This window comes from Siniperca chuatsi, linkage group LG5 (assembly GCF_020085105.1).
Source record: "Siniperca chuatsi isolate FFG_IHB_CAS linkage group LG5, ASM2008510v1, whole genome shotgun sequence".
Classification (NCBI taxonomy): domain Eukaryota; kingdom Metazoa; phylum Chordata; class Actinopteri; order Centrarchiformes; family Sinipercidae; genus Siniperca; species Siniperca chuatsi.
The window spans coordinates 25,087,497-25,115,455 of record NC_058046.1 but is presented as its reverse complement, the minus strand read 5'-3'; the positions used below and the strand labels follow the sequence as shown (position 1 = coordinate 25,115,455).

The 27,959-nt window shown below is 39.7% G+C and overlaps 1 protein-coding gene across 2 annotated transcripts; it reads right to left on the bottom strand.

Annotated features, from left to right (window-relative positions):
* Positions 1-137: 137 nt before the first annotated feature.
* zgc:63587 (uncharacterized protein LOC393431 homolog) lies at positions 138-27,959 on the bottom strand. Of its 2 annotated transcripts, none has more exons than XM_044195061.1 (12): positions 27,809-27,959; positions 21,191-21,249; positions 20,582-20,681; positions 20,409-20,495; positions 19,832-19,955; positions 18,468-18,602; positions 17,680-17,797; positions 6,239-6,340; positions 5,879-6,024; positions 5,609-5,692; positions 5,459-5,516; positions 138-1,611 (listed from the first exon to the last, which is right to left on the bottom strand). In XM_044195061.1, exons 2-12 carry the CDS (start codon positions 21,215-21,217, stop codon positions 1,546-1,548), a joined length of 1,047 nt encoding a protein of 348 aa, XP_044050996.1. In that variant the 5' UTR covers positions 21,218-21,249; positions 27,809-27,959; the 3' UTR covers positions 138-1,545. The 2 variants fall into 2 exon arrangements, with proteins under 2 accessions (XP_044050996.1, XP_044050997.1); XM_044195062.1 differs by having other exon boundaries at positions 21,191-21,246; positions 27,809-27,933.

The following is a 27,959-nucleotide window of genomic DNA, read 5'->3' as shown; positions in this document are numbered from 1 at the left end:
ATCTGTATCTCCACTGTTAACTCTAATAAAGACTAAAAATGTTAAAGACACTCAAAAGTAACCCCAGAATCAACAAATGTCAACTTTTTTTCCTTCTAAACAAATTTTAATTCAGAGAGAAATACAAAAACAAAATGTTGACGTCTAAAAACAAGTCTTTACTGAGATATGGTTAAGTAATAATAATTATGTTTGTCTTAATGAATTCAACAAACACATTTGCATATGAGAGCAAAAGACAGAAAAACAAAATAATGCCAATGACACATCAATGACAGCACAGATAGATAGATGACACTGCTGAAGAAAAGTTAGGATGTTTTGTTGCTACTCACAGAAGGCTGGAGGGTGTTTACACATACAACAGTTAAATATTATAGTAATTGATTTTTTAAATGGGAAAGCTCAAATACAGTATGATGAAAGACAGCACATGTAGTGTACAAACAGACCATTTTGCACATTTAACTGGAGCAAATCTGGACACATTAAGTTACTGGACTGAAAGGTTTGAATCGTTTTTAGTCTGCAGTTGCAGTTTGGCACTGACATTAAGATCAAGCAGTTCTTGATGATAAATACAAAAATATTAACAACATGGCACTTTTATTCAACTATAAAATGATCCTAAAGTCTGGTTGTTTCTCTTTATAACCAGGTGCTATTAGTTTGATTACTTGGCATGTAGATTTCCAGCCTAAAAGCCAAACAAACGGCTAGAATTAAGTTTGTAGTGTTGACTACAAAATAAGGCTTCTAGTTTAACAATTAAGGACAAATATTTTCCTCATAACAACAATTACCACTGTGGTAATATTTATAGTTATTGCATTATCAGACTGAAGCACCGAAGACACTGATGGTCTAAAACCATCCAGAGGTAAAGGGGATGGGCTAATGAATCACTCATAAGCTAATAGAAAACACGAGAAGCAAACAGTTTTTTACTTTTAAAGTTAAAATATGTTAAAAACTGTCTCAACCTGATAAGAAAATAAATGGAAAATGGTGCCATCTGAAGCTTGGACTTGAACAAAATGCATGATTCGTACATATATTTTTGTAAACATGTTAGTGTGATGGCAAAACATCTTAGTACCGTTGTCACTGGAAGCTCTGTGTACCATAATTAAGATCAAACACTACATAACGAACATGTCAATGATAATCATCCAGTATTTAAACATTTTCATGCTCACACTTTTTAAAATCTCGCCCAGGCCCGCTCAGCAAACTTGTACCCACAAAATAGGACCATCAGCAAGATTTAGATGTGGAGTCTTGACAAGATTATGAAGAAAAATAAAAAAATATCAGTGGCGAGCTCCTGAACAGCTGATGGATGGATGTTTGGAGGGAAGAAGAAAAAGAAGAAAAGGAAGAAGTGTCGGTGGTGTGCAGATAAAGATGATGTGATCCTGGACTCCTGGTGGATCTGCAAGGCAGCAGCAGGCAGGGAGGGCCGTGTGTGTGTGTATGTGTGTGTGTGTGTGTGTGTGTGTGTGTGTGTGTGTGTTGGGGGTCTGGGATCACCGTGCTTCCCTTTCACTCGTCTGATTTCATCTTCATCTGTGCCTGCATCTGAGCGATCATCTCCTGCATGCGTCTCAGCTACAGAGAGAAAATAAAAACAAAATCCCAATGAGCGTTTTTTCCATTTTCCATAGGTTCTAACCATTTTCACATCAATAAGTTTCAATTTTCTTCCTCACTTAATTGACTGCTATGTCTCAAAAATATTTCAATAATTACAGTCTACAGAAATGAACTTGGACCGGTTTCAAGCAACACAATTTCAATATCTTTCCATGGAAGAATTCTCTGCAGTAAAGTGAATTGTTTCATGTTTCTTGCAGTAGAAAAAGCATCTTATTCTGCAAAAAACAGAAGATGACCTGAGTAACCAGGAAATCTGATGATATTTAGTAGATATTGAGTTTTTTAGAGTAGAGTTACTCACAAATAAATAAATAAATAAAGACAGAAGTATATCTGCTGATTCAATCTTTCGGTTTTATTTTCTAACCAGTACGAGGTGATGATAGTTCAAGACTAGATGTGTGTTTTAAAGTAAAACCGAAAGTTTAAAAACAGCAAATATTTCTCCGTCTTTTCTTACAGTAACTCTGCTCTTATGACCTGCCTAGTAAGTGTAACGTCGCTGTCCTGTGAAAACCACATCTTCAAAATGTCAACTTCTCATGAGCTAAGAAAAGCAGCTTTGTTTTCAGCTTTGTGACAATGCACTTTTCAGATAGTCCAATGGGTTTATAAAAATGGTTTATTTAACTTAAAGGAACACTTAATCTTTAAGTTTATTTGAAAAATTCTAAATTAGCAAAACTTGAGATACGCGGTTTTCACTGGACAGCAACAATTAGCAACAATAATGACTAAACAAACAAAGAATATAAGTGCAATCTAAAGAGAGACAAACTTCAGAAGAGAAACACTAGGATGACATTACAGTGCCGGGCACATGCTGACTGATTGGCAGGTGATCTCTAGTGCAAAAACAACAAGGCAATGAACGCTTAGCACCAAAAGACATCAGAATGAAAAAGCATCTCATGGACTACCACTCAAAATAGTTATACGGTGTTATACCTTGAGATTTTCATTACCATTACAATGTAACCTGCTACATTACAGTAAATAAATTAAAGAGAGGCTTGCAGAAAATCAATATGTTTTAATGCGTAATAATATAATGTATATTTATATCAGCACAGCGGCTGCAATAGCAATTGAAGAAAGTGTTTAAAAATGAATGAAGCATAAAATCAATATCAAACAATAAATGAATAATGGGTAAATGGTAAATAAATGTTAATGAGATGGTAACAACGGGCCCATAAATAAATAAATAAGATAAGTGAGTGATCTAATAAAAAAAACTCAACTCAGATGATGAGGATGTAAAGCTTACATTTAAAACTATTATGGGTCACACTGCTAAACAACAAACTCTCCTGTAGATTTCTTTAATGTCTATCGCCATCTTGTGGCTGAGAAAAGAATTAATTCATCTTCAGAGATGTTTTTCTTATCAAAGCAGTGTAATATTTCCTCTTTCCTCTGGTCTGATGTGTTCGAAAAATGAATAAATTTAATATGGATATATATTAATATATATAGCTAACTAAAAGGCTGATGTCTCAGCTGTTCTGCAGCTGCTTCGACAGCCAAAATTTAGGCTAAAGACATGAGGGGTCTAACCTTAAAATCAATGATAATATTATTGGTTAAACTTAATATGATTAAACTGAATGTTACTTTAAACTTCAACATAGATTTAATATGTAATCATGGGTAACGTTTTAATTTAAGGTTCCTGTAATTTCTTAATAATTGCCTAAAATGTTGCCTGGTAAGAACTGTAATTTGGCACTAAAAAGGAAAACAAACATTGTTCTGAGACAGTATATATAGTAAGTACCACCTCAATAAACAGTTTTTAAGAAAAAGCCATGATATTAAGCAGTTAAAGATTTTAGAGGTTTAGTGAAAAAAAACTGGAAATCAACGGCTACAAAAATTGACAGGGATCAATTTAAACTTACGTGAATGTTTATTTTTCATTGGAAACTTTATTCTAAATATTTAGAATTGTATGTTTGCCTGTAATTTACATCTACACAGGAAGACAAATTTGACAGCTGAGCTGTGCACTGACACTACCAATTAATTTGAATTAATTCATTGGAAGTGTAACAGTTGAACACTGTCTCCATTTTCCCTATAATAAGTACAAAATTACATAACACTTTCCAGGAACCTTTCTAAAAAATAACTGTTACATATCAACTCCTTCCTGAGTATTAGGAAACTAGGGACTTGTAACATAAAGTGTTACATTTCCATGATTACAGTAACATCAGTTACTGTAATCTTTCCTCCGACCCAAAACCCTGACAACACGTAAACAAACGTGACAGACCACTGTCTCTCCAGTATTGTGTTTTGGGCTCCTGACATTACTGAGGTTATTCCCACCATAAAACTGAGCCAGGACATCCAGGCAGGAAGTGATGGCATATCCTGCCTGGGCACATTGTTTACAAACACCTCTGATTGCACCCCGCCCGCTCACTACAGTGCACTGCAACAGCAACACAAACAGGCCAATCAAGAGCAATCAGGAAACAAGTTATTGCCTGGTGACGTGCAGGCTCCATGGCCCAAAAGGTTAACAATGCACAGGGAAGATAATGGGGTGAAATAAATAAGACTTTTTTCTCTTTCTAAAATATAGTCACACTGAAGAATTGATAGGTTTCCTGGTTCGACCTTGACCTATAATGCCATATGTAGATGATGATGACATGGCTGTTTTTCTACACAGTCAGGGTGAGTATACAATTATTGCTTCACTACATCCAGTACTCCGAGCACATGGGCTACTGTGGTTTGAGTGATCAGATCTTCGTGTGTTTTTAAAGGATAGATTTGGATTTTTTTCAAGTTTGTCTTAATACAATACTCACATGCCCATATGTACAATGAAAGAATACTTAGTTGAAGCTAATATGAGGCTTCAGCAGTCTGCGTTAGCCAAATCAAGTGGATACATTTGACATGATAATAGACAGATACAGTTCATTAAACAGGGGTTTAAAGGACCATACCAGTGGTTTTGCATGTTTAAGCCAAATAACTACTATCTGATTACACCTTCCATCCGTGTGAGTCATTTCCCAAACCATGCAGCCGTATTTCACCATTTGAAACATTTTGCCGAATTGTTGACGTTTTCAAAATGAAATGTTCAGGTGATACACCCACCTAAAATTCAGTGCGTCGCCCACCAAAACAAACATCCGCATTTATAAGTCACGGTAATTATGATTTCGCTCATAAAACAATCTTTTATCCTGGAACTAATTTCCTTGGCAGAGATCTACATTTATTCTGTGTAGTTCCATAGATAGATATGTAGAGATATATACACATAAGACCAGAGGAAAGAGAAAAGACTACATAGCTTTGATAAGAAAAACATCTCTGAAGATGAATCGATGTGAGTTGTAAGCACACAAATTTCCTGGGCCGAAAAAGCACAGATATGGTCCTTTAAGTGCTGCTTTAAACAGGGGGAAAAAATTTTTACTAAAAAGACTAACTCGAACTGCTGAAGCTTCATATTTGCTACAACTTAACTTTTCTTGCACAGAATGACAAAAAGACTGTAGATTTTGTCCCCTATTTCTCACAGAAGAGTTGCGTTAGGAAGGGAACACAGTAATGATTACAGCGACCAATGACTCTTCTAATGTGCATATGGCATATGAGTATTATATTAATATGAACGTGAAAAAATACGAACCTATCCTTTTATCTGTTTTTGGAGCCTGCACATCTGTATTTACGTCTATCCACTTGTTATTGGATCAACCACGACAGCACAAAGTGAGACGACAAAAAAAGAGTTTGTTTGCAGCAGTGTGTGTGTTCTTACCTCAGCCTCTTTCTGTAGCAGGATCTGGTCCTTATCCACCACATCCTCATCCACAGCCCTGCAGAAAAACAAAGCACATTTAGTTAAGAAAACCTTGCTTGAAACTGAGCAGCTCATCTGCTGTTTAAGTGATATAAATCAATGTCTCACCTGCCCGCTGTCTTCAGCCTCTCTGAGCGGAAGTTCTCATAATGCAGATCCTGAGTTACCTCCTGGAGGTCTTGCATGTGGGTCCTGTGACAAACAGACAGACACACAATGCTTTCTTCACACACTGGGAGGCAGTAGAGCTTTGTAAACGTTTTCTCTAGTGGACTTTTACAACCAGCTTAATGAGAAAGAAGTTCTGTTAAGGTTTTAAAATGCTTTGCTTCCCGAAAATCCTATTACTTAAGCAGTTTTATTGCCAGGGAGACTCACACAAGCATGGTGCGTAGTTTGAGGAAGTCATTGTGCTCAGGGTTCTCCACTTCAACAACTCCCCAGGGGTAGAGACGACCACGGATCTTCTTCCCCTTCACCTCAATCAGCTGGTTGGAGCCAATCACAGCAAAGGGAATGCTGGCCTGGGAAAGGATGATAAAAGTCAGTGGATCCACAGAGAGAAACAATGTCAGAGGAAGGGATATGGAAAATAAAGGTATCAGAGAGGAGGGGGATGAGGTGAAGGGAAGCAAGGATGAATAGGAAGATAATGGTATCTGTCACTAAACCAGCAGAAGGAAGCGTCTGACGTAGTTTTGTAACAGTTGACAACAGATGTGTCTCCCCCCCTCTCACCTTCAGGACTCTGGTCTGCTCCTTGAACTCCTCGTCCTCGTCAGAGTCGGCGTCAGGTAGCTGATAAATTTTGATCCCGTGCTCTGCGATCTCGTCCAGGATCTGAGAGGTGGAAACACAAGAGAAACACAAAGTGAGACGGCGGGGTCGTACCCTCATTGTGACCTCCTGACATGTCCCACTGTGCTGGGAAAACTCAGCTCTTGAACCCTGCGGAGGTGTCACTTCAGACACTACCAGAGGATCAGCTTGACTTTTTATAATCAATCTGTACTCAAACAGTCCAGAAACCAATTAACTAGAAAGCCACTTCATTTAAAAACAGTAAAACATCCTCACGGACATTACCACTAAGGACCCTTTTCCTTCAAAATATATTTTAATAAAAATTGCTCCATTTGTAAAACGTTAAAGTTACATGTCCTTACTATACATCTGTTCTTGTACTCTCACTTGTACTGTACGTGTTGTTTATCTTATCTTCAATTAAACTCTGACAACATGTGTGCATTCACTGTAAACTGTGAGTCATATGGACAAAATAACAGCTGCCGCTCTGACCCATAAACAGAAAGTATGAGAGCTCTATAGACTAATAGGAGGCTGTGAGTACCTGTTGTTGCAGCAACACATTTAATTAAAGCCCCCCATGGAGGAAAAGAGGGGTGAGACAGAAAGGGTAGACAGGTGAAAAATAATAACGGTCTGTGTGTGTTTAAGTTCTGAAATAGTCTGAAACAAAGTTCTCACCCTCCTTTAGTCACAGGCCGACCGGTGAAGAAACAAGTTAAAACAAAGGGGCTTTCTTCCCCGCTACCTCAGGGACAGATGTCAATATTTATTATTCTAAACATCAAAGCAGCATTTTTCTTTGTTGAATTTTAAATTCCACAATGTAGTCTTATGTAATGGAGCCAAAAAATGTCAAGTGTTGTTTTCCTGACTTTTTGGGGACTTTCATGTACTGTAGTGTATAATAGGACAGTGGTCCCAGCCAGGAGCCTGGGAAGTGAGCACAGGTTTTCCTACAGAGAGCAGCTCCTGTTTGAGCCGTTGTTATGGCTGTCGCTTGTTTTCTCAGTGAGCTCTGTGCGCAGTGTGTGCGAGATAGTGTATGTGCGGGGAGGGTCGGGTATTGTTGTGGGGCAGATCTAAAAACAAACAGGCTTTGCAGGACTCAGAGGGGAGCGTGACACAGGACAAGAGCCTCTTTTCCCTTCAGTTTCTCAAACACACATGATTTACAGATCCGTCGAACATGGAGGCTGGATAAACATCATTCTGGTGTAAATAATTTTGGGAAACTCGATGGGGAAGAAAAAAAAAACACATGACACAATGGCAGGAAAAAATGAAACAAACAACAAATTCAGTCACACAAGTAGATAAGAGACAAGTTCAGAAAAAAATGCAAGAAAACAGGAAAAATCTAAAACTAATTTGCCTCACAGTTAAATGAACAACCAACAAAGACAGTGTAACATATTTTATGAATGCAAACTACTATTAAATATCTGGAAACAATATCTGGTCATTGCACAAACATGAGTCTGTTGTATGCCATCATCTGTTTCCAGACCTTACTAAGCCAAAAGCTGCAAAATGGCTGTTTACCTGAATTATTCTGTTCCATAACATGTGCTTAGTACAGCCTGACACCTATAATCAAGACCTCTCAGGGATCAGCAGATGTCAAAATCACTGCCTGCTTCAAATCCCTGTTGTCTCCTGCTGATTTACTGTACACAATGTAGGCCTTAATCACTAATGTTACAACAGTCCCTCCTCCTCCTCCTCCTCCTCAAAGTTGTGTATTTTCGTTGGCACAGAGATGTTGGCAGTGGGAGCCATTTTGATTTTATGACCATCCTGTCCAGCTATAATACACCCCCCACGCCCACCCCTCCATGTGCTGTTATGGTTGGCCGTGCAGGTCCACTCAATGCTGTCAGGGCAGTGGACAAACAATGCCACACAAGACTCTGCCTCTGTATTAATTAGAAAAGGAAGCTAAAGATTTATCGCCTTATGTTTCTGGCTCACATCGTTGAATGTGAAGTATTGTTTATGGAAATACTCCGTCATGTCAGGCAGTTATGATAAGTGTGAGGGTGGAGGCTGATGCTGTCCAGTAAGAAAATGGGTTAGAAATGAGACAAATTGCAGGTGAATCATGCCAGACATGTATTTCCAGTGTAAAGTCAGGATCATACAGTTCTAGGAATAGCAGTATTATATACTGTAGCGGTTATGTTTAGCCCAAATATAGCATACCCGCAGGTCTATACATAGATATAATTATGCAGAGTGAAGTTGTGGGAGAAATGGCTAAGGAGTTTTTCTGCAGTTGCACAGCAGGTATAACCCAAACCTCCAATCATAATGAAACAGGGTGCAAACCCATCATTACAGGGATCAAGCGTTTCATTACGTCAGCCTGACGAGGAAATAATATTTTCATGATTTGTTCATTCTCACAAGCAAACCCACAAAAATATGAATGACTCAAACACCTGCTAAGCAACGAGAAATGAATCCGGGACAAACAACACTGGAAGAAAACAAATAGCTGCAGATGAAAAGAGCAAAGACACAAAAGAGGGGATTGTGGTGAACACTGCAGTCCTGGCAATCAACAGGTAACCGCATGCACAAGCACACACTCGCAATTATACAGTTATCTAGTGATTTTTGTGGACAGAGTAGAGCCTCCTCAGGCCTGGCATGGTGTTTGTATCTATTAAACTTAAACTCTAACAGGGAACAATACTTGGAAGTAGAAACTTGTACCAGAGAATTCTTAGGAAATCAACAATGTAGAGAGAGAGAGAAAAAAAAAATCCACAAAACAAAACAATCAAACTGCATCTCAACACTAATCAACCCTGACTGAGAAGAGCAGGGATCAGGAACTCAGAGAGACCAGACCACCAGCACTTTTACATAACATTTATGTAACCTCACAGCTGCCTGCCAGGTTCTGCAGAGTGGCCATGGGAATGAAACGGTGCATCATTGCCATTAAAAGTAGTATATCTGATCAGCTTTCAGTCGTTTTAAACCTTGTTTCATACTGAGAAAACACCCTGAAAGACAGGGGCCCTCTTTTTCCAAGACTGTAGAGTTTATTAAAGGAAAATCCTGGCCATGGTAAGTGTTAAATCCGTTTTGCTGAGTGCTCTCTGTCCCTTATGAGATTCCTGTAGGCCCAACTGTGAGTCTACATATCGGTGAATAAAACAACTGCTTACTTTGCACCTTTTAAATCCATTTCCTTTACACAGAAATATCTGTTCTTCAGAGGAAAGAGCTAACCTGAGGTGATATGTAATCACAGCGGTCAGCCGGCAGTATTCAAAAGTAATAAAAAGTTACAAGAAGGTGAGAGAGTTTTGCATTAAAGGGGTTCAAGTACCCCAAGTAGCATGTGGAGAAGCAGGTTTTATTTCATTATCTTCAGAAATACAACATTGTTCCAATGTGCATGGTGTTATGCCCATTTCCTTGTTTACATTTTTGCCTAATTGCTTCACATTTCCTAATTGCTGTATACAATCATGCTTCACAAACAAACTAGACACACACACCTCCACGTACTCTATTACCAGGATTTCTACAGTGATTTAAAGTGGAGGTGGGCCACCTCACCTGAAACAAAGACCACCCCAGCTAAAATCATAAAAATGTATACTTTTATGAAATAAAACATTTATCTCCTAGTTAAACGAGTAGAGGCACTATTTCACAAAACAAACACCATTAAGTGTGGCTACTATTTAGGCCATCATACACTAACTAAATTTATCACAAGACGAGATACCTCAAGTACGTCTGAGTGGCTTAAACAAATATTCTAGGAGAAACTGATTACTTTGACGTTTCCATCTCAGAAATTTGGTTTGATATTATTTTGGAACAGAGTGAAAGCAAGTACGAAAATAATTTACATAAAAACTGTTTCTTTAAAAGCAGACTGTAAAAATCCATATGCTAAAAAACTGAGCTTCATATTTGCTGCTGACATTTTAAGTGACATCAGGAGAACTGTCCTACTGCAGCTGAAGCATCAAGCTTCACTCTGAAAAATGAAGCACCACTGGGTCTGATTAATTCTGTCCAGCCAATAAGCTATGTAAAATACGAGTTCTGGACAAGCAAAAATATGATCTCTTCCCATATAAAATAAATGGCCAAACCACTTTTTAAAAAAAGAACAAAATACTGTGATGAGTACCGGCATCTCCAGTTATAAATGTAAGTGTAGAATGGTAGAAAGCCTTTGAAGTTTCAGACTGCAGACTGCGTTATGTCTATAAATTGAAGAGGAAGGTTGCTCCACCATCTTCAGTCTCTCACATGAGGCATCAATGTAGATCCTAAGTAAATCTGCCATCAAATGTAAATATTTACACTGAATGAAGTAATGAATATTTCAGACAACACATATTACATACTTCGATTACAAGACAAACTACAGAGGCCTGGCAGCATGAACAAAAAGCTGATTCCTACTACAATTCTTTAGTTCCCAAACTTAGTTTGCCAACCTTAAGACACACAAGAACAAATCCTTCTCTATTGCCAGGAAACGCTTTTCAACTAGCCGGCTCTCTCCTGCCTGCAGGGAGTCTGAGGGGGTGAGGAGCCCCAACAATACCTGATCAAGGGGGGTCGGAGGGATTTAGACCTCATACCAGCTTCCTACACAAACACACACACACACACTTTCACATATGCATAGCAAACTGTTGCCTCACTTTGTGAACTGGTATAATCTGGAGTCAGCAGTAGGAAAAAAAGTTTATGCGTTACATGTGTGGAGCTCTGTAGCTCCAGGAGGCCAGTGGATCACCAGAGATGGAGGATGACCTTCAGACCATCTGCAGAGCAAATCCCTCTGACTGTTCAAATATCATCTCCTTCTAAAAGTACCCATACAGCAAAGACTCTGACACGTAGCAGCACTGGGAAAACAATACCTTTCTGTTCACAGGATTAAAGACACTTGAAAGCATGCACAGAAACACATTCCAGATATATTCAGTCACAGTCTGAGACTGGGTGGACATCCAGACTGGAGCAGACCGGACCAGAACAGCTGGATTTGTTCTAACGGGAGGTACTGATGGAAAGTACAGAGGAAGTCACCACAACCATGGCAACGTGAAGGCATCATATGAGTTAGGGTGATCAACACACTCAAACGCACGCACGCATGCACCCACCCGCCCTATTGTCTGGGCTAAGTACTAGTACAGTTAAGACCACCCACCTTTCCCTCTGATCAAAGAGCATGGGGAGGAACAATCAGGCTTTTCATGTAATCTTGTATCTAAGTGAGATTTAGAAGGGGACAGAGTGAGTTTAGGATTTCAACCACACTTCAGTTTTTGAGACTTGGTCTGGTAATCAAAAGGGTCTCAACGGCAAACTCTACAGTAACAAGTGACTCATTAGGAGCATGGCAAAGTCCGGAAACCATCTTTTCAGGTTGGCCCTCAAACAAGGAAACCTGCTGTTTTCACACTATAGCTGGATTGTACTTTCTTCACTTGAGAACAGATGACTGTGTGTAATAGAGCTGCTCGCTCCATGAGGAAAAACGCATATTTATTGTTTTAAAATCTACAGAGACGTCAAGCATGCTCTGGCACAATGACTGCTGGAGGGCAGAAAATAAATATGTCCGCGTGTTTGAAACACTGGCAGGAAAAGAACCAAGCACAAGCTGACCAGGGGCTCATACACTTACGCACACACAAACACACAGGAGCAGTGAGTTTGATGTTCAACTCCATTTTTCACATCATTAATCAGTTGCCTGTGCCTGCTTCATAATTTCCTTTTCTAGTTCAACCGATCTGACTGCTGAAGTTTACCCTCTGTGTTAAAACTGCTGCACTTTCTGTTATTGCCATTTAAGAAAACCTGGTGACAATACTGGCCGGTGCAAGCAGTCCGGCACAGATAATGTGTCCCAGAGGGGCTGTAGAGCTGGTTCACACAGCGGGAGTGTGGTGGAGTGGCTGGGGAACACAACAGCAAGTCAGACAATGAGGGGAAAACTGTGACAGTGCCTCGACCGGGGGTGAAATATGGCAGACGAGGGGACAAATATGAGGGAGGGAGACGGTGAGCTGAGATGGACAGGAAGGGACAAGAGGCTGGCTGAGAGAAAAAAAGGAGAGAAGATGAGGGAAGTGACAAGAGATGTGGGGAGAAGGCACAGAAGGGAGGACAACAGGAGGGAGTGGAGGGAGGAAAAAGGGCTGAACTATTGTCTGCTGCCTGCTGCCTTGTGAGAGAACAGAGGAGGAGCTGGGTTCTCTAGCTATTGCTGACCTCTGGCTTACGAGGACAGCCTTTAGTCTTCACACAAAAGGGGAAAAAAAAAAGATGTCACATAGATGGGATTGAGGCCAGGCAAAAATTCATCTGGTTGGCTTCTGCTAACCTTTCATCATTATTAAAAGGGTTAAATTCAACTTTCTTACAGCTTAGCTTATCAGAAAGGCAAACATACCAGTGTTTTTGTAAATTTTTACAAGTTTTATACACTTTACATTACTTCTGACCATTTTCAAAAACACTGTGGGATTTTATGTTGTTCAAATATGCTTTTACCACCTTCAAGGAGGTGTTTGGTTTTGGTGCATTTCATCAAAGTATGAAAATTAACGTACAGAGACTTGAAATTTGTATTTAAGTATTCCATCAGCGTGAACAGCATGCTCACTATTTTGTCAAATTTGTGTAAACCTGATATTAGTTTTAGTCTTTTAAGCTTGCTGTGTTCTGGTGGAAATCTCACGTCCAAAAGCTGAGTTTCAGCCAAACCAAAAGAGCTATGATAAAATCAAATCGAGAAGGCTGTGAAATGTCAATTTACCTTCTCGCATTTAAAAGGTTTTGGTGATTGGCAGATGACTTCTCAGATGTCTGAACTTCCTTCCAGCACCTGAATGCACCAAGCCTCAAGACACAACAGCCTTTGGTTTAAACTGCATTATGATGAGGTTAACGTGAGATGTAAAACAAAAAAAGATGAAACCCTCAGAGGATTTCTAATCTCTACTGTACTGATTTGAACAGAAACCAGTTGCACACTGTTGACCCGCATGTCTTGAATTTTATACTAATATTTGGACAAATTTTCACCCTTGGAAATCAAGTAAATTCATGTTATTTTTATTTTTAATCTGCTGATTATTGTCTCAATTAACTGTTTGGTCTATAAAATTTCAGAAAATAATGAAAAATGGCTGTCACAGTTTCCTAAAGCTTAATGTTTTATCTTTAAATTTTGCTTCTTATTTCGGATTACCTGTCTGAAACCCAAAGATATTCAGTTTACTATCACATAAGACAAGAATAGCAGCAAATTTTCACAACTGACAAGGTGGAACTAGATAATCTTGAGCATTTTTGCTACAAAAAATGACTTAAATGCGATTGCAGTTTAATTTTCTGTCAATTTACTAATCGATTAATTGCTCTAGCTATAGAATCATGTAGGGGGGAAAAACAGACACATGTAAAAAGAACTCTAGACATCTTTACTTTTTTGCTTCCATCAGGATTCCAGTCTAAACCAGCTGTGCATCATCCTCTATGTTCAAACAGAACAACCAGTAAAGCAGTTTGAGACTAAAGCCCTATACAGGATATGACTGTAAGGACCCAGACTGAGAGGATCAGTCCCTCAATATGCCCTCCTCGGGGCAACTTATGAGCTAGAGACCACGGTGACCCCGGTGAAGAAAATTGGCATTAGAGCAAATTAAAAAAAAAGAGGACACAAAGAGGCAGAGGAAGAAAGCAAGAGGCAGCTGAGTGAGGTACAGCCAGGAGAGGAAGGACTGGGTGAGAAGCAAGCAGAAGTATTGTTAACTTTGCCTGTGAGCCTGAGCTGCACAGGGCAGCAGGTTGTGTCTTGTCAGTGGAACAGTCTTGACACGTTGCAGGAAACTTATAGTGCTCTGTACAAGCTGTTTCCCCCTAATAATAGGAGAAAGCCTTGGGAGGGGGTGAGAAAGTACCCTGCAAAAAAACAAACTAATAAATACTGTGGGAGAAACGCTGGGGGTTATCAATCATCCTCCACCACTCGGCTTTCTGGCAGGTTCTTGGCTGCTGGCGCTCTGAACTCAAAGGAAGGCCTGGTGTCCCGCTACACTGTACTGGACTATACAACAGGAATCAGGCACGTATAACTAAGAGCCACTTCAACTAATCTGATCGAACCCACAAATACTCAAGCCAGATATATTTGTTCTCCTGAGAGACACTTAACAGAGATGAATGAGCATTACCATTTACAATGATTGCGTTTACATACAAACAAGAAACCAGATTAGTGTGATAAATCAGTAAAGGCAGGAAATCCAAGAGCGCATTTCCAGTAACTACTATTGTCTGATTCTATGAAATCCCAATTTACCTGAAATTAGAGATTTATCAGATGTCACCCCATGTTTTTTGTAAAAGGAATAATTTAAATATCATAAGTGTCATAAGAAACCTGTTTGGTGATATGATGCTGCCATTTGTATAACAGAATTTGGACTGATGGCGCAAGGAGAGGACCTGTGTTTAACTTTTACAAATAGCCTGCTGTTCATCTGTGAAAAATTACTTATTTAATGGTTCAATTTAATGGTTTCACTTAATAACAGGAGGACCAACAGTTTCAGTCATAGCTTGGACTGAATCATTTTGGGACGAATAAGCACAGCTATGAAAAGTGATTCATCCTGCTGCATGCATTGCTCCCTGTCTTTGTTTTATACACGTTTGGATGTAAAAATTCCGAAACCGGAATAAGGATATACATGGTGAAATTCTCAGGTTTCTCCAGCAGGAATTTAGCTACTGTGTACATTTGAAATACACTGACACTGCACAGAAGCACCACTGCAGCATACTTATTTTTATAAACTGAGATGAAGATAGTTAGATAGTTGTGTTTGCCCAAAATGTGACCAAATAGGAGATAATATGCCCTCCTTAGAGGCACATGATGCCATTTCTAAATGCAGGGCAGATAACTCTGTATTTCCTGACAATAATGGCTTGTCCAGGAACTCACTATCGTTAGATAGTTAAACTAAATTAAAATGTTTTTGTGTGTCAGTATGAAAAAGACCTATGTATAAATGTAGTTTAGAAATAAGCATGTTTTCTTGATTGCTAGAATTAGCAAATGTATGGATTTGGGTAGTGAGTGTGTGTATGTGTGTGTGTGTCTGTGTGTGTGGGGGGCCTATGTGCGTGAGTTGGTCCATTTTGTTGAACTCAGTAGCTAATTGCACCTTGGTGTACAGTGGGAAATGTCTGTTAAGGGAACACTTAGCAGAGCATGTGAACAAACTCTGCTGGACAGATAGCGTTGTGGACAGTTCAGTGGTCAGATCAGAGTGATACTGTTACAGTATTTCCACTAGCCCATTTTTATCATTTGCTGATCTGCTGCTATTGGCTATATTTTAACAGTATATTGTCTAACAGTGAATTTAATGCAAAACAAAATTAAACAAGAGTTATGTCAAAACTGTAATCAAGAGAGCCAACAATCTTGGGGGGGTTTCTGTAGTTTGGGGCGGGGGTCAGTGGGGCAGGAAATATGGTTTTGTTCATCTTAAGTGCCAGAGGAACACTCAGAAGGTTTGAGGAAGGTCACAACACAAAACAACTCTACGGAGCACAATTCAACTGGTAGGTTCCTTAAGGACAACGCAGTGCAGGAATTTCACCTTTGACTTGCATATGAGAGAAAATACAGAATAAGTGCAGTCAGTGGGTTCTTTTATTGTCCTAATGTAGCCAATGTGAAATCTTGTTGTCTTAGGAAATTCAGGAAGAAACGCTGTGTGTGTCCTGAAAATGTGACCCTGTCTTCCTAAGATGCTGCATCAGCAATTTCAAGCAATCCGACTGTGGAAGCCTTGAACAAAGCAGACTCGCTGCTGAAGAGAACAGAGCTGAGCTGGACTCCAGTCAGGCTGACACCCTGCCAGACCACCGGCTCCGAGACCTGAATGAGAGGCAGGTGGGAGGTCTGGGCATGCACAGGCAGGTGGGGAGACAGGCTGACTTCCAATTAAAGATAGAATGAAGTGGGCTGAGCTGAAAAAAGCAATTTGCAACCCCAGCCTCATGTTGCCCACATTTTTCCGGACTAGGACTGCAACTCATGATTATTTTCCATTATCCCTTAGTCTGACAATTACTTTCTCGATTAATCATTTTGCCTATAAAATTTGTTCCCAGAGCACTTGGTGACGTCTTCAAATTACTTGTTTTGTCTGACTAACAGTCCAAAACCCAAATTTATTCCATTTATAATGATATAAAACAGAGAAAAGCAGCAAATCCTCACATTTGAGAAGCTGAAGCCAAAGAATGATTTGCATTTTTAGTTGAAAAATGACTCAAATAGTTAATAATAAAATCTTAAAATAGTTGCCAATTAATTTTCCTTCGTTCAACTGATAGACTAATTGTTTTAGCTTTATTCTGAATCCAGACATAAACCACAGAACAAGCATGGCAGTCTACAGTGTTAATCAGGAATTTGTTTATATTTGTTTAAAAAAGGCGTTAAGGTGTTTTTTACTTGCTGCTACAAACAAATAATACCTAAAGGAATACTGATGCATTATTGATGTATCAGAGACGAGAGTAGAGGAGAGGAGAGTAAAATAGAGTAGAGGAGAGTAAAACAGAAGAGATGAGAGAAGAGTAGAGCAGAGGAGAGGAGAGGAGAAGAGAGATATAACACTGAAGAAGGAAAATCCTATTAACTCGTCTTGCATGAGAGAAGTTAGTAGCTGAACACGTTGCAGCGAGGTGTATGTGTGTTGTATTGCACTACTGTGTCCTTCCCCCTCTGGACAGCAGGAAGCTGAGGAGCGTGCAGGCAAGCAGACACTTGGGTCACTTCCAACAGGAAGTATCTGGGATGGGTTGAGACTGGATGAGATGTGCTGCCTCTATATTATATGCAACAGTCTTTTCCTGCGTATGTACCTCCTGCTGTTTCCTCTCTTATGTCGTCCCTCCCTGTACTTTTGAACAATCTAGCAGTATCATCAAAAGTGATACATCACTGCAATTACACAGGGAAGTAAACGTGTGCTTTCTCACATCAACACACGGATGTCTGACACACCACGCTGCTAATAAGGATGGATAAGTGATTTTGCTATGATTAGTGTATGATCCACTTTCTAATGGCTAAACCAGTTAACTATAAATGGGACAAAAACAAACACATAATACACCTCAAAAGTCAACATCCTGACAACAAGTGCTTAGACATTCCAGCTTTTTCCTTGTGCCAAGAATAAAATCTAGGGTAAAGATGACTGCATATACTGGACATAGAAAATGGAGGACAGCTATAGTTCAAAATTACGTGTGCGTGTAGACATCAAACCCACCCTCCTCTTCAGACGATCCCTCTCCCTCAGCGTCAGTGTGTCAGCCTTGGCAATGACTGGGACTATGTTGACTTTGCTGTGGATGGCCTTCATAAACTCCACATCCAGAGGCTTTAGACTAGCACAGAAAAACATCATAAAAAAGACAAAAAGAACAATTAGGACACAGTGGGAAAACAAAGGACAGCGGACACAGAGAAGGAGACAGTTTTGAGAGAGAAAAAAAAGCTAGCGAGAAATTGGGGGGCAAGAGAGAAATGACAGAGGTGACAAAACTGGATTATGTAATGTAAAATGACATAATAGCACTGGGAGACAGCAGAAGTCATGCGATGCTGCTCAGTTTAGGTACCATTAACTTAAATATAGATAAGGAACTACAGTTCAAACAAAATTCCCCCCTTTTGGCCATAATACAAGCACAACAAATACTATGCTTTTTTCTTGTCATTGGAAGTGAAGATACAATTGCTAGCTACAAAATGTTTATGGTGTAACACTAGCTTCACTAGCAAGCAAGAGGTGCCTTATTTTGAAACATCCAAAATGAGGAAGTTCTGCCTTGTCGGCATTAAATTTGTGCTGATGGGTGTTAACAGAGTGGTGAATGTATACTCTTCAAAGGTCTCACAATTAAAATACACCAAAATCAGGCCAAATAATAAATATGACCTTACTCTACAGCTTGTTTCAGAAGGGGAACCATATACTTTTTAGTCTTCCTTCAGATAATCTTGAATGTACTGCAATAGATCGGCTGGTGTCAATACAAGTGTGTGTTTGTTTACCCGTGTCCAAATGGGGATATGAAGTAGAAGCAGCAGTGCACCCTGTTGTCCACTATGTGTCTTCGGTTCAGCCCGCTCTCATCATGGAGGTATCGCTCAAACTGATTGTCAATGTACTGGATGATGGTCTTGAAGCTGACATCAGAGGCAAACAGACAGAGAAACAGACATAAGCCTCCTTAATCACACCAAATCACCATGTAAACACTATTTGACCATCAACACTGAGAATGACATTGCCAATTTCAAAGAGAAGAAATCATACACGTAATTTTGAAGGCAATCAAGTAATAAGTCTAGGAGGATCTTCACTGTCAAGGAGAAACTGTGAGCCAGATATTCTTTTGGACTCCCACAATGACTATATTACTGTTGTTTTAAAATTCTGTATCTCCAGTTTTAGGAGGATGGATGGATTTAATTTCAGTTGAAGGGCTTTATGTTCCTCTATGAGCTGAGAAACCCTTTACACTCTACTGAATAAAGTTACAAAAACACAGGTGGTCAAAGTAAAATTATCTGCAGTTCGTATAGTTGCAGAAAAGTTCTCAGTGATCTCAGTTCTCAGTGGTATTTTCCCCATCCCTTTTTGCCTTTTTAGAACAGGAAAAAACAGGCTATTTTCAAACCCTCTGTTTATGACTGATTCGCTGGTGTGAGGAAGACAAAGTTTAACTGATTACATTAAATTGTCTTCTAGGCAGACAGCACAGTATGACAATCCACTTGCAAAAAGGATTTTATCTTGTTTTGTTGTTTAGCAGCAAAACATCCCAAAACATCCATTTAAATGTGTTAAAGCCCTACTATTGCACCGGACTTAACTGATCTCTGTTCAGTTAAAGAGCCTATAATGCACTGTGTGTGCAGTCCTTACTTACAAATGCCTCATCAAATGAGTCTCAATTTATTTACTTTTAAACATTAATAATCTAATTATTGAGAAGGCGACAAAAGACAAATTCTGCACAGAGAAAGCAAAGGGGAAGTTTTTTCTGTTATTCATCTCTTCATACTCATCTCTTTTGCAGTTGTTTAATTTTTTTTAGCCTTTGAAGGAGAGTGTGGGTCCAGGAGTGTAAAAATACAGCTATGCCAGGACAATCAAAAGGAAATTGATCTTGTACAGGGAGGCTACACTGACACCACTGGCATGAGGATGCCACACAAGTAAACACACACAGTTCAAGGAAATCTAGACATAGGGAATGCAGAGGGAGGAGAGGTAGGAAATAGGGAGTTTGGGATGAAACTTGAGAAAGGGAGTTGTTGAGGACAGGAGGGAAGGATGAGAGAGTATGCTGGACAGGAAACATGTCCCAAGTTGTTATCACTCCCTACTCCTCCACAGCACATAAACACACCAGTCCTGGCTGTTGATGGCATCGCCGTATCCAGGGGTGTCGACCACGGTGAGGCGAAGCTTTACTCCTCTCTCCTCGATCTCCACAGTTGATGCCTCAATCTGCACCGTCCTCTCAATCTTCTCTGTGGAGTGGAAGTACAAGAATAATTGATGGGTGGCATAACAGAGGAGAATCCTCAGTACCCAAGTGGACTCATAACATTAATATCCAAAAATCCTGCCTGAGCTACGTGCTTACACAAGCCACTGAGCTGCCACAACCGCAGGCTTCAAGAAGGTGGCTACGCCTTAAAAAATGAAATCATGGGTTTTGTCATCTAAAAGGGCTACGCATTTTCTTATCTGCACAAACTGACCAGGGAGGGCCTGGATAAATGTTTTCAAACCAGTACACGTCAACTTAGTCAAGTCATAAGAAGGGCAGGGTCATATCTTGAGACTAAAGCATTCCCAACATTCCTCTTGAAATAATGCTCTGCTGGAGACATTGCTGCAGACATGTCTCTATTATTACAGTGTGCACATTTGTGTATGTGTATGCATGTGTATGTGGAAGTGTGTACTGGGGAGCATACCTGCAGCACCAGGGATGTAGCGCTCAGGGTAGAGATCAGTGAGAAACAGGCTGTTTATAAGTGTCGATTTGCCCAAACCAGACTCCCCTGAAAAACAAAGAGAACATAAAATAAAGCTCTTTTCTCTAAAGAAACCACATGGTCTACATTAAAAAAAAAGAGTGATCACTCACCTACAACCATTAGGGTAAATTCAAAACCTTTTTTCACTGACTTTCGGTGCACTTGGTTTGGGAGGTTGGCAAACCCTACATAACCTGCTGCATCTGGGAACTGTGGAACACAAAAAGACAAATTGTTCAAAATTAGGGTCAGAAACTGTAATTAATAATGAAGTATTGAACTAGTCATAAAAATATGTAATGATTCAAATTAAAGGGGATCCTAATTGTGTAATTTTTGTGTTACTGAATGTGATTTTCTACGTTTTACTACTTCCTTTCACTCAGTAAATCTGTTCACTAACTCCTCCCTGACATTTTTCATCATTTTATTAGGTGTATGTGTAAAGGAGCAAATGAGTAATGTATAAGAGTGAGATTGATGATGATGATGCATATCATTGAGAAATTCCAACAGGCAATAAAGCCTAGCCATGAAACACTTGCATTTATACAGGATATCCTCTCTGGATGCCTGTGCAAACGTGTGTGCATGAGATTACAAGTACTATGAGTCTTAATCACCACTGCCTTCATTAGAAACCCCTCCTATATACCCGGTTGATCTGTCATAGTTTACACTAAAAACTGTTTCTGGTCGAATATCTGCCAGTTACTCACCTTCCCTTTCTCTCCAGACTGAGACATCACTACTGTTTACTGGATGTCTGATGAGCCTGCTGGTGGAAGAAAGAGAGATATAGTGGTAAATTTAATCAGATAAATCACCTGAAAACATTTCCAAGTAACTTCCCCCCTATTAGCAGCAAACCACTTCCTCCAGGCATCTTGATTAAAATCGTTCTCAAGATCACCTCTACTAAAAAAACGCAAAAGAAAAAAAAAAAAGCTTCTTAAACACACTTCAACTCGTACATGGCATATAGATATGATGATCTTTATTTTGTTTCAGTGATGTTTTATCTATCCAAAGTAAACACTTACTATTGAGCAGATTGAGCAATCATACAGCATGTGAGAAGAAACCATTAGCACCCATAAAGTTATGGCTGCAACTTTTGTCCGTGGAAAAGATTAATGATAATGCAAATCAATGCAATGTGCAACCAACCAATGTTGGCAGGATTAGCTATTCTACCTCTGCTCAGTTTGAACCCATTTTCTTTGGATTCTCAAATGTTATTGCTGCTGTGGCTCGCACACTCTCCTGGTAACATCTTTTAGAGTTTTAGCTATATTAACAAAGATATTTAGCAAATGTGAAATTTTCATACTGTATTTAAGCTGCTCTGCTGTAAAAAGATCTCTTTAGGTTTGACCTAAAGAAGCTGTTCAGTCTGATATGTTGTTTGCAGCTTTTCTTAGACAAAGCTTTTTTTCTTTAAAAAAAAAAAGAAACTTATAGCAACCATAGGGACTTGCTTTGAATTGGTTGTTGAAGCTCTCTTTGTGAAGCTCAACTTAAAGTCAAATCCTTCCCAGAAACACTAGAAATAGGTCTTTGTATAATTATCGAAATTAGACTAAGGGTGGGTGATATGGATAAAATCCTTTATCACAGTATATATTATTTTATATCATGATATTGAAATCTCAAGATTCAATAAATTTCTTTGTAGACTTAACATAACAGGAGTGTAAGTTTTTTGCTAATCCAGCAAATTTAGTACCTGACAAATCACAATGCTTCATCACACTGATGCAAAAGTCATATTTTAAAAATATCAAATATTGCCATTGAGCTGTTATGTGCAATGATTTGCAGTTTTGCCTAGAATAGCCTAACAAACCCAGAGATACCCAGATTTATCATCTTAATAAGCTACACTTTACTTGACAGTTCATGCACTATTACTTACTACTTATTACATTGTATTATTATACCGTACATACTTATCATCAACCAGTAAATCCACTTTGTTCCTGTGTGCACTGACGTGATAGTGAGCTGCTGTAACAAAAGATTTTCCCCTCAGGGATCAATAAAGTATTTCTGATTCTGATACTACCAGGATAGGTGCAATGGTAAGAACACTATGGCAAAATCTCTGACGGTTTTGACAAATCTATATTGTCTATTGTTGTAGTGCCCACCCCAAATTACACTTCACAAGACCCACAGTTATCTTTTCATCAAAAATCTTCATTAGTATTATCTTTATGTGGCAAATTTTTCTCAAGCAGGAATCACAAAACACAGCTCCACCCTCAGGATATTTAGGTTGTAAAGTGTGACTCGAACAACTCTGCACACTGAGTCCACGTTGAGACGTTCGTTCAGAGGCAGCTACACTGTTCTTTAACGCTATCACACGGAAGGAGCAGAGATTAAGAGCTTTGGGAAACAAATTTGTTTCCAGACTCCCATTAAACTGTTAGACTTGTGTACCCCATGCTCCTGCCCCACTCTATGACCCTGAGCAGAGGACAGAGCAACAAGCCTGCTTGATAAATTAGCTGCATAATGACTGAGCAGGAAGAACAGGCTCCATTTTATCGCAAACACACTGGTCCTTGACAGGTGAAGTGTGATAAGCATTAGAAAGAGGCAGGCTGCCAGGCGCTGCCAAACGGAGATGCACTCTGATTATGTAAGGTTAGTTGAGGGAAAAGAGGTGGCATGGGAACCTGAATTGACCTGTCTCCATTGGCATGTGACAAACACTCATTGGTGTGAACCACTTCACACTGTTAAATCTATTAGATGGTAGTTGGGGGGGCCTCTGTATCTACATGAAAGTGGGTAGAGATCTCTCATACTGACAGGGTGGTTTCACTGAGCCGGCACAGAGAACAATGGCTGTTTATCCCTTTAGTTCCTGAAGCTTTCCCTATACAGTGCAGCTCAGCTGGGGCAGGAGGGAGAACATGTGCCTCACCCCTGACCACTTTCAGGACCGACCACATCAGGTCGGGAGGGGAGACACCAATAATTTAGGGTGGTGGGGTGCCGGGTTAGGGCTGTAGATATCAAAAGGTTAACCCAGTCAAATCAACGGACAGGATATGAGGCCTTGTCTGAAATTTAAAAAAACAAAGGGGGGGGGGGGCACTGACATTAAGAATGACCTAACAACATAAAAGTTATGGAAACCGCAAAATAGTATTGTGACCCTAATTTAACTCAAGTTGAAACATTTAGTCAATTGATTGATTAGTCGATCAACACAAAAAATTATCGGAAACAATTTTAATAATGTATGACTCTTTATTTTTAAAGCAAAATACCAAAAATCTATTCTAGCTTCTTTTTCTTCAGTCTTCTATGACAATAAAATGAATATCTTTGGGCTTGGGACAGTTGTCAAAATAAGACATTTGAATATGTCTTAATATGAATATTGGGCTCTTGGAAAGTGTTCACCATCTTTCACCACCATTTTGACCTGATGATGGAGATGTCATGGCAGTCCATCCAATAGTTGTCGAGACATTTCTCTTAAAACCACAAATGTCAACCTAATGTCGGCGTTAGAGGACAATTCAGAAGCTCACCAAAGTCATCAGGATACATCCTCTGGGGAACATGAATCTCTGTACAAAATATGTGCCAATTCATCTAGTAGGTGTTTAATCTATATAAACAGATATCTACATATGAATGCAGAATCTGCAGGCAAGGGATAAGATTTTGCGGTGTTCTGGTTTCCATTTGTAGATCAAGTAGTATTGACCAATCACGTCTGAGCGGGCTTTCATTGCATGCAGGTAAACAGTATGTGTGGAGAGCAAAAGAGGTGGAATGCATTGGCCGAAATGCAATCTCGGAACCCATCTGCCATCGACTGACGACGATTTAGCATTCATATGCAGATATCTGTTTATAGAGATTACCATTCTCAAGTTGCTAAATCGGACTGAAAACAATGTCCAGCGCACGGAAGAGGAAGCCTTGGCCCAGATATCCGTTATCTAGAATTCCGCTGGACACACCTGAAGCTCGGAAACATTGGTAGTTGCCCTCAGAGGGTAAATCATCGAGATTGGTAGGTGTTGAGATATTTCACTGGATATGTGAAAACTTTGACCTGCTGGTGGCGTGAGAGGAAATCCATCCAAGAGTTGTTGAGACATTTCACTAAAAAACAAAAATGTCAACCTCATGGTGGCGCTAAAGAACAAGTCAGGCTTGGAGCAAAGTGATGGACTGACTGACCAACTGGCCGGCATTGCCATCCCTACATCCCTAGAGCCACAACACTGGTGTGGCTTCATCATTCGCTTCAGCCCTAAAAACACAACAAAGACAATAATAAATGTGCTTTCATTGTTAATGAACATCTAACTTAATGTAGCAGCCCGCACATGCGTATCCCTGTGTATCACACACACAGACACACACACATCCAAAGTGTTATTCCTCAACAGGCTCTGTGGGAACCAGCATTAGTCCGGCAGCAGATTAATTAAACCGTTCCAATATCGCAGTTGTAATATCACAAAGACAACACTACAGGACAGAGAGGCAGGAGGCTAACTTCAACAATACTCTCTTAATAATGGCCATTTAATCGGCTGGGCTGCTGAGCTGCTTACACACACATACACACAGCTATCAATGGACTAGACGTGGGGGAGATTAAACAGTTTGGGCCAAAAGGGAAAAATGCCACCTTAGTAAAGCCAAAGTTCTTGGCAAGTAATGCATTTACAGTTGATTTATTGGCTGGACTGAAGCCATGAAGGGGCAGTAGTGCTAGTAGAACTATTCACCTTCCTGACAGGCAGTGTCAAGGGTCCACACACCCGCTCTCCGTGGATTAAGGACTTTCTGCTATTATTGGAAACATTGAAACAATAATTTCACACCATGAAGATTTGGTAAACTCAGTGGCACAACAACAAAAATGGTAATTTAATTGGCAAGTGATCACAGCAGCAGGGACCCCAGAGCTACTGAGCATAATAAAGTGATGTTTGGCACATGTAAAGACACGCACACACACACACACACACAAACACACACAGACAGACAGACAGGGGGGCTTGACTGTAATTAAGAAGCCCTTGGGGACCAAAAGGTAGTGGCGGTGGGCGACAGTAATAAAGATATGATAGGCCTACTGGTTTTTATGCTGTGGTTTTAGAAACACTTTATAAAATGAGCCCAGAGAGAAGGGGGGGAAAAAAGCCACAATAAGTGGAATGAAAAAGCCTTTCAACCATGAGGAAACCAGCAGGCCTGTTCACAAAACACACACTAGTTCTAGTTTCTTTGATGTGAGGAAGTACTGCTCTTCTCTGTTTTAGCCTATATCATGGTAAAGTTCATATCTTTAGTTTTGGGGCTGGTGGTCACACAAAACAAGAAATTTGAAGATGTCACCTTGTGCTCTGGGAAATTGTGAAGGACATTTTTTCATATTTTTGTGATAATGTATTAAATGAAACAACAAAAATAATTGACATGTTAGGGTTGGGCAATAAGACAATACTGCGAGACAAAAGAGTCTACAGTAAGAGATTTTGCCATACCGTTAATACCTAGGTAGCTATCCCTAATATCTCTTAATACTGATATTGTGGATGATGTTGAAAATCAATTGATGATCTACCTTGATTTGTCAGGTATTTAATTTGCTGTATTCGCCAGAAGCAAGCATTTCTATATCCAGTTATTTAATCAATAAATGGTTAGTTGAATTTCTAGTAAAAGAACAATATCACAATATATTATTAGGAAATAAAATTACACCATAGAAAACTTTATCCATATCATCCAACCATACGACAGATTATTCGATTATGAAAATAAGCATTAGCTGCGGCCCTAAATAGAGGTCATCGCAGCCACATTACGCCTACATTTAGTTTACTTGACTGACTACACAATACAGTGGGTGAAAGTAAATAAATATGACTGCTTTCCTGTACTTGTAGGGATCAAAGTTATTTCAAACATGCATTTCTTCACCCAGTTTTTCACACAGTCTAGTGAACAAAAGTGCTGTGTAATATCATCATTTAAACCTCTGGCACAATAGTTCAGGTCCACTTGGGTCTGTCAATGTGAACAAGGTTTTGTTTTTCCATTCACACTACAGTGCAAAATGGGAGGAAAAATCCCCTTGCAGTTTATAGTGTCAGACAGATGTCTTCCCTGGCACTCCTGTGCAGGCCAGTGTTTGTGAGATAAGGTCGCAGGAAGGGGAAAGGTCAATGAGCAGTCAAGGTGCTGGATCAGAGGCCTGGGACGTCTTTCAGTGCTAAGAGATGTTGTCCTTCTGATAGCAAACTGATCTGTGTGCAGCTGGGTAAAAACCTATGCTGTTTCTGAAGTAAAGGGCAGCTGCCAGCCCGAGATTACAGCTCACACAGTCTGCCATCGTGCCCATAATGTTCACCACTCAGCAAGAACGGAAGTGAAATATGCATGTTTTAACTGAGCCAAAAACACAAACAAAGATGGATGATAATTCTTCAATAGTGGCCCTAAGCCACATCTTGGACAGACACATAATGAGAATATGTTATTGTTTCCCCCTGTTATTGTGAAGTTGTCTAAACACGAAATATATTTTTTGCGCAAATGTGCCTTTCAAGGATTAATCGGATGTAAGCGATTTCAGAGTTCAGGAATGTTACACAAGAGGGATTTACAGGAAATTTGTGAAAGTCAATACTGTAAAAGGCACATCTGATGCAGATTTTATATTGTACTGATTTAGGAATATGTAGTGCACAGAGTTTCCCTGCATTTATCAAGTATGAACTGGGACAATGGGACAATAAATGAGTTCAAAAGCACTGAGGGTTTCAAAAAACATATTGGGCTATCATCACTCTTTTGAAAATCTGAAAGGAAATGTTTACTTGGACATTTGTGTCAAATAATTAAGAGGAATATAAAACAATGCTTGAGTCACTGGCAAGGGGAGTTTGAAACGTGTGTGAAGGCCTCTGGGTCTGTAACAGTTGGATGTCCACCACACCCAGTCTGTCAGACACTGACTGAGTTTACCAAACATCAACTGGGACAATGACATTATAATTCGTACGTACGCAGCTAAGTTAAATACCGTAGCTCCTTGAACTTTTATTTCCTCTTTAAAAACGTCTGATAACCCGAATTTGGATATAATAGAGCAGTGAAACTTTGTTGACGTTACATGTCAAACTTTAGCAAGCAACAGTTGTTACCGCGGCTGGTGTCATGTTGCCAGCTAGGCTTCAGCTGACTCTCTTGGTGTCTCTTCTTCCCCCTGCTCCGTCTCATTCAAACAGTTTGTAAAAAAACAAACAAACAAAAAAACATCAAACCACTGAGCAGTGCCTTACCTGAGCGTAACTTTGAAATATTGTTAATCAGAAGGAGCTTTTTGCCTCTTGCCGCTGTCCCAGCCCAGGAAGGGAAACCCGGAAACCGTCCCAGTGCGTCCGCCCTCGTCCCCGAAGCTTTTCATTTCCAACGGCTATCTTGCTGCGCCAC

What these genes read in the sequence shown, in the direction of transcription:
- zgc:63587 (XM_044195061.1), bottom strand. Translation starts at nt 21,217, where the DNA reads ATGTCTCAGTCTGGAGAGAAAGGGAAG. An exon ending in ATTTACCCTAATGGTTGTAG is followed by an intron (nt 20,496 to 20,581) that starts GTGAGTGATCAC and finishes TTTGTTTTTCAG; the next exon opens with GGGAGTCTGGTTTGGGCAAA. An exon ending in ATATCCCCATTTGGACACGG is followed by an intron (nt 17,798 to 18,467) that starts GTAAACAAACAC and finishes TTTCTGTGCTAG; the next exon opens with TCTAAAGCCTCTGGATGTGG.